The 12,087-nt window shown below is 38.0% G+C and overlaps 1 protein-coding gene across 1 annotated transcript in view; it reads left to right on the top strand.

The window, feature by feature from the left end:
* The first annotated feature begins 331 nt into the window (after positions 1-331).
* CCDC7 (coiled-coil domain containing 7) overlaps positions 332-12,087 on the top strand; it is a 224,060-nt gene continuing 212,304 nt past the window's right edge. The window contains exons 1-3 of the mRNA XM_088150109.1: positions 332-662; positions 9,915-10,156; positions 11,046-11,135. Coding sequence (XP_088006235.1) covers positions 9,932-10,156; positions 11,046-11,135 — 315 coding nt within the window. The 5' untranslated portion in view covers positions 332-662; positions 9,915-9,931. The remainder of the gene's footprint in view (positions 663-9,914; positions 10,157-11,045; positions 11,136-12,087) is intronic.

The following is a 12,087-nucleotide window of genomic DNA, read 5'->3' as shown; positions in this document are numbered from 1 at the left end:
AATTCCATTCACGCTTTCTCAGGAATAAAGATTATGTGAAACGGATTTTCAATGTTTCCAATGGGAAACAGGCATAATCAAAAAGAGATGGAAAGAAAGCAATTAGGAAAAGGAAGTTGCTGAGATATTGTCCAACCCCGCACTCCCTAACAATTTTAATTTTCTTTTGTTTGCTTATCATGCATTCCAATGAAAGCTTCGAACGAAGTCGACTCTAATTTGTTCCCTTATGATTTTAAATGACCCTAAATAAAGATATTATCCTGCCGCGATTCTTTTGGATTAAGGCTAACAGATTACCACGCACAAGAGCGAAGACGCCAGCCAGCCAGCGCGCGCACGCGTCCCAGCGGCACTCTCCTAGCGCGGGCGCGCCACCCACTGATCCGGCGCGCTTCTGCAGGCGGAAAACTCAAGCTCTCGTTCAAAACAAATGGCAGTTAATGACGCAAAGGCCGCGAGCCTCCTCGCGCTCCCACGTCCGCCGACTCTCCTTCCTTCGTGGTAACAGCCTTTTCCTCAGAAAGAACAACAACGAGACACCCGAAGCGGCGGCTAGAGAAAGTGGAGAGCGGGCAGCGGGAGATGCGGCGCCCTGGTAGTTGAACAGCTTTCGGAAACCACTGACTTGAAACGGAAAGGGTAGCTCGGCCTTTGCCTAGGTGGGTCTGTGGCAGTCGACGAGTAGTAACATAGGGAATCATAGATACAGCGGCTGTGTTGCGTGATTCAGACGAGGTTAATTATGATCTAATTCATTATCCCATTTCTCTTGAGTCAGAAGACTCACTGAACCCTAAAGCTCACCATCCAGGCCAGGCTCACTCAACAGCCTAGGCTCCTGGACTGTGCTAACCAGTCTTTGGTTAGTTTATGGCTCATTATATAGTGCAAATCCATGAAACTAGGATAAATAGTAAACCAGAATTAATCATGGGTTAACAAGTTATGAAAAGAGCCTTATGTTCTTGTCCCAACCTTTAAGGTAAAACTTATACAAGAAATACACAGGTATACAAATAGAAGAGGTAGACACTGTGGGGCCCACAGGCAAAGAGACCCTGGACTTCTGCTTGCTTCATGCCCCCAACAAATTTGGTTGTGGGGGGTGGCACCTCCACAGAAGTTGTTGAGTGCAAAAGTAAGGAGGGAACAAAGGGAAGGGATGAGCTGCCACCACTGCTGACTGAGCACCTCCTCTTCGTGAGCCGCTTCTGCAGCAGCTATTGCCACAACAGCAGCACCGCTACCACCATCAGCCTCCTCTCTTCCTCCTCTTCTCAGTTGGATCACGTGGTAGTGAGGTGAGGAGAGGCCAGCGCATGCAGTGGAAAAGAAGCTCTTGTAGGATTCAGTGGCTTCTCTGGAGCTCACTGTTACTGTTTTTCTGGTGCCCACTGGTGATCCTCTCTGCTTGGGAAGGAATGAGATGGCCATGGGGGAGGGATTCTTTGGGGGGAGAAGGGGCACAAGAGCTATGTACATGCGTGGCCATATTCTGGAAGGGAGGGAAGAGGAAGTTCGTGAGCAGAAACCCTCATGGGACTTAAGCCTGTGTGCCTTCCTTCCTTTCTCCCCCTTGCCCTCAGTTATTGTACCATGAAGGATCAGCACCTGTCACTCCTGGGGTCCCAGCCTGAAAGGCTTGCTTTTGGGTCTTGGAAAGCTCTACTTATTTTTGCCAGTAAGTTCACACATCATATTATGCCATAGCTTGCTGAAGCATGGTTTGGCGTCTAAGTCACAGATCATAGTAAGTCATATGCTATAGTTTACAAATCATAATGCCTTAACATATTAAGCCCAAACTAAAATCATAGTAAGATGAGTGAACCTGCCTGTTCTCAGTTGCCCTCTTACCATCCTGTGAGGTTTATTAGGATGAAAATTCAGCTCCAGTTTCTGTCTAGATAGACTGATCTACGCCACTCACCACCTCCCCTCCCCCCAAATCAGTATGGCTAGTGGCTAAGATTGTGGAGTGTACCTGACTGAGGAATAATTCAGTAAATATGGCTAAGTAGATACCTGAAACAGGTCCTAAAATCAATATTAGCTGTCTGTTAAGTAATTAATTTCATTTAATTAAAATAAAGCAATTGTAGCCGTGCTTGCAAGTCATGCTGAGTTATAAATATGTGTACAACTCCATTTTTTATATCCCCATCAGCAATCTGACCTTTCAAGCTTACATTGTTTGAAACTTAAGCAGCTGTCATCTTGGATTCATTTAATTTGGATGTTATAAGAAAACTATAGGTATAGTATCTAGATTAAAAGGATCCAAAATGGTTGTTTAGGCCATGAACAACATGGTTGACCTAAAAACATAATTAAAGAAAACAGATGAGGAAGTATAGTTTGTAAACAGTGCTCTGCACATGGTCACTATGTTTATACAGGTAGTCCCCGGATTAAGAATGCCTGGTTTAAGGAAGACCCATGGTTAAGAATGGAGCCTATTATAGCAAAATTTGAGTTAAATACGCAGTGGTTCAAGTTAATTACTCAATACTATTTATACTGTACAGTATTATACAATAATACTGTTCTGGCTTACATACAAATTCGACTTAAGGGCAGACCTTGGGAAGAGAACTTGTTCTTAAACTGGGATCTGTAGTCCGAAGTGATATGTGAAGAATGTTTTCATTTAATTTGCCCTCCTTTGGGTTAGGGAGGTATTTTTTAAAAATAATTTTTATTAAGAGATTTTATACAATAGTAAAAACAAACATACAATATTAATTTAAGGAAAAGAAAAAGAAAAAAGAAAGCAGAGCAAGTAAATAAGGAAAAGTAAACAGAGGAAAGAAAAGGAAAGAAAAAGAAGAAAAAATATATAAAGGATCAGCTTCTGATCTTTACAGCTGTTACAAATAAATTTATCATCTATCCTCTTTAAGGTTGTGTCATAATTCCCTTCTTCCCATATTTTTCCTTTTCTAATCATCAGATCCATAAATCATCAGTTCATTTTTTTCTGTTTTCAGCAAAAAGTCCATAAAGGATTTCTAGGTGCTAATAAATGTTGTCTTTTCCCTAATCAAACAAGCCAATTTTGCCATTTCTGCAAGTTCTGTCATCTTCACCAACCATTCCTCCATTCTGGGTACTTCAGAATCTTTCCATCTTTCTCTTATGCAGTATTCTAATTGGGATTTCTTTAAATACAATTAAATCTGAGTTGTTAATCTTCAGCCTGGTGTTGAAATCTTGTTGCAGAACCTGGTCTTCTTCCTGACAAGGTGCACAAGAATATCTCTTGGTACATTTATTAACGTTGTATAATGTGCATTAATCCTATATACTTTATCTACTTCTGCATCCATATTATCTTCATCCCATTCCAAAAATGTTAAAGATTGAACAACTTTCTCTCTAGTATCTTCACCAGGTTCCTCTGGTACCAGACTGAATCTCAGCAGAATTCTTTTTCTCTTAATTCCAGTAGTGTCAGGTAGTGTTAAATCTTTTTCCATCTCTCTGTTTATTATTTCTGTTTTACTTTCTAAAATTTCCACCTTCTCTTTAATTTGTTTCACCTTTCCACTCAATTGTCCTACAGATGCTTCAAGATTTTTTTTTTTTCATCTCTTTCATTTCTTCTTACATGTTTACAAATCTTTCTTCCAATCTCCCTTCAAATGCAACCAAATCTCTTTTGACAGATTCAGATATGTTCTTCCCCACTCTTCAAACATTTTTTGTAATATCTCTGGGGTAATCCCCTTTTCTTTTGGTTGCTCTAACGATCCTCTCCTCCCTTCTCCAAGTTTTGCTGCTTTTCTAGTAGTAGCCATTCCTTTTATTTCTAATCTAGAAAGAGAAAGACAGGAACAACAGTGAAAGTAAGGGAGAGCCTTTTTCTTTTCTTTTCTTTTTCCTTTTTTGCCTTTTTTCTGTGACCGTAACATTTTGGGCCCTTTTGGCAGCCTGTAGTTCTACAATCACAGGGGCTCTCACAAATCTCTTTATATTGCCAAGTCAACCAATTGTCTTCTCACTAAAGTTCTAAACAGTCTGCATTCCTACAAAGCTATGTATTTATTATTTCAGAAACACTTTAAAAAATAATATTTCAAGTTTGACTGTCCCCTTAGTCCGTTTTAAACTTTCTTAATCCAAATTCTTGTCAAGCTTTTTGCCATTATTTAAAAAAAAAATTGTTATTTTTGTTCTTTTCTTTATTCTGGAATGAAGGATCACTCACTGGGTAGTTTATTACTCTGCTGTTCCAAATATCTCTTTTAACTTTAAAATAGTTGTATTCCAAATGTGTTTAAGAGAGTGAGGTTTTGAGCGAACCCAATGTCCTTATACAGGCTCCACTGAGGCTGTGACCTTACTATCTCTTCTGCAGCTCCAAAGCTCTCAGACTCACAAATTGACTACAAGAACCTTCAGGTCCTGTGGTTTCCTCCCGAGGAGCAGCCCTCCAGAGCAAATTTGGTGATCTCATGGCCTCTCCTTGTCTGGAGAGGCTCCGCTGAGCGGAGCTTGTCACCTGTCCGTCAGTCTTCAACGTAGCATTGTCTCTGGATGACTCAATGGGTCAAGGGTTGTCTAGTGTTTTAACAAAGGTTACCCACTGCACTGCTATTTCTGTAACATATCAAAGTCTGAACCCTGACTAAAAGGAATCTAGATAATCTGTTCATCTGTAGCTGACATCCCACCACCTTCTACAAAATCACTGAGAAGTATGAAGTAAGAGAAGAATGGAAACTGTGCAGAAGTTGTTGAATATGACTAGATTAAGAGATGGCATCTTCAGGAGAAGACACATCATTTTCTCATTCAGGTTTGATGGTACCTTAGCTTTAAAAAGATAGTCAGTTTCTGAATTCAGCCATAATCCCTCACAATCTGCTGAAATAGGTGAGGTTGGTCATAGATCCAGCCCATTGATAGCTGACCTCATGCTACAGAGAGCTCTGTCCATTTACTTGAATTTCATGAGACCAGAAGAATCCTAGATCACATTCTAAAATATTACCTTATACAACTTGTTGCAGTCTGTCCAAGAGGCATCCAACTTTAAGCAAATCTTTATTAGATGAATATCTTGCCTTTCATTCAGGAGATCAAGGTAATATACATAGGGCTCCCTCCACCCATTTTTATCCTCACCAACAAGCCTGTGGGGTAGTTAGACTAAAAGAGAGTAATTGGCCCAAAGTTACTCAATGACATTTCATGGCCGAGGATGCGTTTGACTCCAGGTTGAAAACCATTCTCAACCTTGAAATTTCACTGAGTGACTCTCCCAACATCCTAATCTTCATACTACATTGGCTTAGGAATATACGTATGACTAGTTTTATTTGCAAAGATTCTTAGAAACATGTCAGAAGTATGTGACCTGCAGAAGTATTTTCCCACCTGTTCTTCTGTAATGGTCATCCTGAGCGGAGATACTGGGCAAGAATCTGCAGACACAATAACATCAAAAAAACAAACAAACACCACCACCAGAAAAATGCTTTACTGCTCGTATCCTCTCATTATCCTGATCATGGTCATGTACCCGTGCTTGATCATACTCATTCCTGGTGTTTTGCCAGTGTAATTCTCATCAGTTGTTTCATTTCCCAAAGCTCATTGATAAATTAGTGGGCTTTCTGTGATCAACAACTAAAGAGAGGAAAAGTGGGTTCAGTGTTGTCCAGCATCAGGTCCATCTCCATATTCAAGAGGTCAACCAGGCATGAACAGAATTGTCTGCCAAAACACTGGGCAAATCCCAAAGCATCTCCCTCCAGATACATCAGATACCTAGACAGACCATCTGAACCAGTTCCCACCTTTACAGTTGTCCAGGATGCCAACTATCCACACCTTGATCAGAAAATGATCTGGCAACTATGAAGGATTAATGGTAATGTCCTTCATCCTCAGACCATGAGCTATCTGAACACCAGATCTAACGTGACCTCCCGTATGAATTGGGGCTGGGGTCACAAATTCCTGAGGCCCACCAAATCCCACCCTAGGACAAGAAGGTTGAAATCCACCCAACACTAAAAGCTTGAAGACTCCACCGTCAGCTATGCTATGAGATGAAGGAGCTCAGGAATGACTGCTGCTGGACAGCAGGGTAGGTGGTACATCAAAACCAGCCCTAATTTGTCCCTGCAGTCTAGCTCTGCATAAAGACATTCACATTTGGTCATTTTTGGATTGGCATAGCTAGTTGCAGGCAAATTCTCTGGAAGCACTGTTACCACCTCCCTTCCCTGGCTTTGGGGTTATGGCTGTTGCAGAACCTGAAAATTGGGAGGAAAGATCTTGGGTTATGTCTTTACCTAACCAAGTCTCAGCAACACTTGCTAGGTTTGCAGGCATCTACCACCAAATTGTGGATGGATGATGTCTTTTTATGTAGAAACCTGGCATTCATTCAGCAATCCTGTAATTCAACCTGTTGAATCCAGGAAAGGCACCAACATACTAGAAGTGGATACCTTCACCAAATTGTTGGTTCTCCTTCTGTAATAGCCAACCCAATGCCTTGTCATACCTACCTCTGCTCATCACTTTCCTGATCCTATAGCCTCCATCCAGATTTCCTGATCTCCCCCATTCTCCATATAAATTGACATCCCCCAGAATATAGTTGGCTTTCTTCCTCTGCTTTAGCTTAACTTGGCAAATGATCTGTTCCACAGTCTGCCCCTGCCCAAGTCTTTGCTGTTATAACTGAGCTCTTCCATCTCCTTGTACCAATAATATAGTCACTTTGATTTCTGTATGTACTGTATTTGGAGACATGCATGTATGTAGGTGTCGTTTTGATAGCATTAGGCTTAAATATAATTGCTAGTTTATGGCTCAAAGCAATTAATTATACTAGCTGATATAGTTAATTAATGGTTTACTGTGATATGTGAACTAAGGCAACTGGCTTAATTCAGCAAATCATGGTTCAGTTAATGGACAGTGCATTATTCAACTAGCCAGAAAATGAGATTCAGCCTCATTCCCTCAGCCAATGCATGCATTCCATAACTCCAGTTTCTGTGGCCACATGTGCTATTAAATCCTATTATTTTGTATTTCCTTTTAAGTTTGGGAACAATTAACCTGCCTTAGAAGCTACTGAATAATTGCAGAAAGTTCTGCAGATGCAGGTATACTATTTTAAAGGTAGGATTAAGGTGCAGATTAGCTGGATTCTGTGTGTTGCTCTTTTGTTGAGCATTTCCTCTTCTATGTTAGATTTGATGGTGTGTTTAAAATAAGGACTTAATATATGTTTGATGAATAAGTGTAGGTCTGTGTTCTGTGGTGGTTATGCTGTTGTATTAGAACTGGGGAGGCTCAGGTTTAGCCTGCCCTTAGCCATGGAAACTTACTAGGTAACTTTGGGCCAGTCACTTCATAGCAGTTCTGATTCATTTTTCTTGGGCATTTCACTAGCAGCTGTTGCAGTCAGAAAGATACCTCCCTACTGAGCCATGTGCTGCTTCTTTGCTCCAATATTCCACCCAACCCAACCTAAGCCAATAGCAGCAGGGACATGGGCAGCTGGAGAACTACTGATCAGTACTGACTTGGGAAACATTTTTTTAAACAATCCTGTTAGAATATAAGACAACATTCCAGTTGGAAATAGTCTAGAACACTTGAAATAACAGTATTTTGTTCTAAGTATGAAACAGCACAGTATATTGATCATTCTTAAAACAAACTCTTAAAATTTGGATGATTCCCAAAGCAATAGGAAAATAGAATGCCCTGTATCTTCTATTTTTCTTGTAACTTTTCCATGCAGTCATAGGTATACTGATATACTGGAGCAAAAATAGGATGTGGAGTTAGGTATACTTAAGGGTGGGCTATATGGTTTACATTTTTAAATAATGATTGAAGGTGTTAGATAAAGTTAAAATATCTACATTTTAATAGTATCATGCACAATAAAAAAATAGTATTATTGGCTCATTTTCAGTGATAAATCTGAAGGTTACTTAGCCACATTGTATCCATAAAATTTTTTAAAACATTTATGGTAAATTTCTATAAATAAATAGCTTAATTTTGTTTAGAACACTAATGGGCCTGAAGTAAACCCTAAGCTTTATGTCAAAGTGTTGTTGCTTCTCTGCTTGATGGGAGATGTTTCTGTGCCAGATTCATGAGATTAACATAGATGCACTGTACATGACATTAGGAACAGAGGAAGAAAAAGCTGTTAAAGAGAGTGTATTGTAAGAAAGGTGGAATTACTGCACTAACACTGTTGAGTATACTGATAAGCACTTAGCTTATTGTTATTATTTATTATTACCTGAAAGTAGTAATCAGTTTATTGCAGTATTATAGATTAATGTGCTGTGGATTGGGGTTGTTCTTGTTATAAAAATGATTAGGAAGAAATACTTTGGATCTGGAATGAGCGCAGAACTTTCTGCTTTTTATTAAAACAACTTTTTCAGGCTTTTGTATGGTGCTACTTAAAATGAATGCAAATCTTAAAAGGTTGGGATTTTTTTTCAGGCTCTCATGGAAACTTAGAAAAAAGTTTGGCTCCTTTATTGAATAGAATAGTGCTACTGTCACATGAGCTCAAATAAGGTCTGAAGCACTTCTTCCAAATCACTTTTGAAACATGTACAACCCTACAATACGTGTTCAGAAAAATATTAATATTTAAAATTGGTCATTAAGATTCATTCTCGTGGGCTTGTTTTTAAGACAACATGGTGTTGAAAATGAGTTGTGTGTATTATGAATGCAGATTATTTAAAAAATATTCCTTTTAAATCTATAATAAATGAAAAAGAAAAAACAAGAACCAAATACCATATGAATGTAGTACAAGAAACAAAACAAGGTAAACCAGAAAATAACTAAAGTGTACAGGTAATATAAACAGAAATGGAGGAAATGAAATAAATAAAATTAATACTTTAATTGAAGTATTAACTGAAAAACCTCTCCTTCTCTAGTGTGGTTTACTGATTAACCCGAATAGGTATTAAATTATTTTCTTGAATCTGTTCTTTAAAACTGACACTGCATTTCTCTGGCATAATATCCAATCTTAGAAATACTTGAGAAATTGGCGATTGAATATTTGATTTTTTAGGAGGTTTCAAATGTATGGCATATGACCTTTATTTAGTAATTGATAAATTATTAGAAATTGAAGTATACATGATGGTAATGCTATTCTTGTATTTATTTATTTATTTATTTATTTATTTATTTATTTATTTATTTATGGATCCTGTCGTTATTTAGGTATTGTCCATGTGGAGACTTTCCTTGCCTTTGAAGAGTGCTGATGCAATACATTAAGTCTCATGTGGAACTGTTATTTATATTTTACTTCTACTTAATTACAGAAAAAAATAGTTTGGTAAGATTAGAAAGCAGTTGGTTTTTTTTTTTAGCATATGGTTACAGGGTCACTTTTTTCTACATTCTGCTCACCTAGTTCAAATAGGAAAACTATCAATGCATGATGCAGTGAGAGGTTTTGTTCTTCAGCTGGCTTTTCACAGACCTTGATGCTGATTATGGGTGAGAGGGAGTGACTGGCCCAAGGACATTCAGCTATATTCTGTGCCTAAGAGATTATTAGAACCTGGTTCTTCCCACTCCTAGTCCAGCACCTTAACTGCTACAGTACTGACTCTCTAGGAATACAAGTAATGTAACCATTATATTAGGTAGGCTCCAAAGGGTTGTTGACACAGCTTGCAAATTGAAAACAAAGACATTAAAAGAGATGGCATGCTAAAGGTAGGATAGGTGTAAACTTTCTGGAATGCAGGAAATTTATTGGGACAGTCTTCAGGGCTGTATAGTACTTTATTGATTGTTTAAATTTTAAAGTATTTTGATAATGTTTTCAAAGCTTTTAATAGTTTAGAGTGTATTTTTTGTTATCTGTTCTTGAAAAGATTACATAACCAACACAATGAATGCAACAAAAAAAATTAAACAAAACCCAGTTGACATCTCATCCCCTGGTACAAAGAAGAAAGGAGGATACAGCAGATATGGAGCTGAGCCAATGGTTTTACTGCCTGCAGATACCAATGAAACTGTTACACAGTATTCTCTGTCTCTTTCGTCTGGAAATAAAGATAGAATGTTTGATGAAATGGAAATGCTTAGGAATATTACCAAACATCTAAATGAGGTAGGTTAATCATTAACATTATTTTTATTATTAGATTTTTATCCCACCTTTATATTTGGTCAACTGAAGGTAGTGAACATACCTAATACTCCTGCCGCCTACTTTCCCCACAACAACAACCCTGCAAATAGATATGTCTCTTTTTGAAAATTAATGTTGCATTTTTTACAGAACCTAAGGGAATTACTTAAATAAAATTTATCAGTTTTATTAAATTTCATTTGAAATAAATGGTGGCAAATCTACCAGAGAGCTAAAAGAAGCCTGGAATTTAAAGGAAAAAGTAGACCATAATGGCAGTCTCTGTGGTAGCATGAAGGATATTTATCAGCATCCATATAAGAAATACATCTTTAGCTTTTACGTTGGTGGCATCAAACCCCAATAAGAATCTCACATATCCTTTCTCAATATTCAGCAAGATACTGCTGAGGCTGTAAATGGTGGAAATGCAATAAAGTATCAGAGTTTTGGAAGAATGTGTTTAGATAAATGTTTTATATAACTAAACAAAAGATTCACTTCTCCAAAACTAGGTTTGCTACACGTATTTGATGGCCAGAATAAGAAACTACAAAGTAAAAAACTCATTAAATTTTTACTTATAGGAACCATATTAGTCATCGATAAACAATGGAAATATCTGGATAATATTTCACTGATAGATTGGATGGTAAGACCTGGTTTATAGCTTTACTTGAAAAAGTCTCCGATAGAATCCATTGTATCAAAATCCAAAGTAGTGAATAATTGTTTTAGGGAATGGTGAAATTTCATTGTGTATATAAGAGATAAGCATCCTGGAAATAGGTTGTATCAAACATTATGGGCATGTTAAAACGTACCAGCACTATGTAAATTTTTTAACATTATTTGGAACTTTTTGCAGATTGTACATACAATGGAAAGTGTCTATATAATGGAAGGTGAAATTAAACAAAAAGAAGAAGAGGAGGAGGAGGAAGAGGAAGAACCACCTGTAAATAATATATATTGTTTAAATAGGCCTCATTTTACCATGAATGATGCTGGTTTTAGGCTAAGTGTGTATTAATGAGCAGTAACAAAAGATGTAATACAAGTAGTCCTCATTTAGTGACCACAATTGGGACTGGCAACTTGGTCATTAAGCAAAGCGGTTGCTAGGTAAAACCATGACTCTACTTATGATCTTATTTCAGCTTTCCTTTGCTTTACAGACCTGCGAAGGTTGTAAATGTGAGGATTGGTGGCAAAGTTACTTTTTCATCAGTGTTGTAGCTGCAAACGATTGCTGTATGAGGCAGTTGCTAAACAAGGACTAGCTGTAGTTTGTGCTGAATGATTATGTTGTAAAACAATACATAACTACTATTTATTAATGAAGTAAAAGTAACATTTTAAAACATTAAATTAATTTCCAGTGCCTTGTCAAAAGTAGATTTTTGTCGGTAAGGCTGAGGGTTAGGTATCAACAATATACTGATGATATCCAGCTTTATATTTTGACCTGAGACAGAAGGGTGATGTGGTAGAAATCCAAACTTGGTGACTGGAGGCTGTGAGGGACTAGATGGGGTGAAACAGACTGAATTTCAGTAAGTTGGTGTTGCTGTAGCTGAAACCTGGTGTCATGAATGTTTCATCTATTACACTTTATGGGACAGCATTTCTCCTGAAGGAAGTGGAAATGCAATCTAGAGATTCTCCTGTCCTCTTGGCTTCTGGGGAAACAACAGATGGAAGCTGTGACTGGAAGAGCCTTTGGTCAGCTTTGGCAGGTCTGCTGGTTGCACCCTTTCCTGGGCCAGCAGGAACTGAAGACAATAACTCATGCCTTTGCCATCTCTAAGTTAAGCTACTGCCATAGGCTTTATGTGAGAGTACTCTTGAAGATAACTCAGAAGCTACAGCTAGTACAGAATATAGCAACCAGTTTTCTGACTGGTTTA

This window comes from Python bivittatus, unplaced genomic scaffold (genome assembly GCF_059951505.1).
Source record: "Python bivittatus isolate LINGU-HERP-01145 unplaced genomic scaffold, Pbiv_v1 ctg000610_np1212, whole genome shotgun sequence".
NCBI classification, from domain to species: domain Eukaryota; kingdom Metazoa; phylum Chordata; class Lepidosauria; order Squamata; family Pythonidae; genus Python; species Python bivittatus.
The sequence above is the reverse complement of the archived record's forward strand: the minus strand, read 5'-3'. Positions and strand labels throughout refer to the sequence as shown.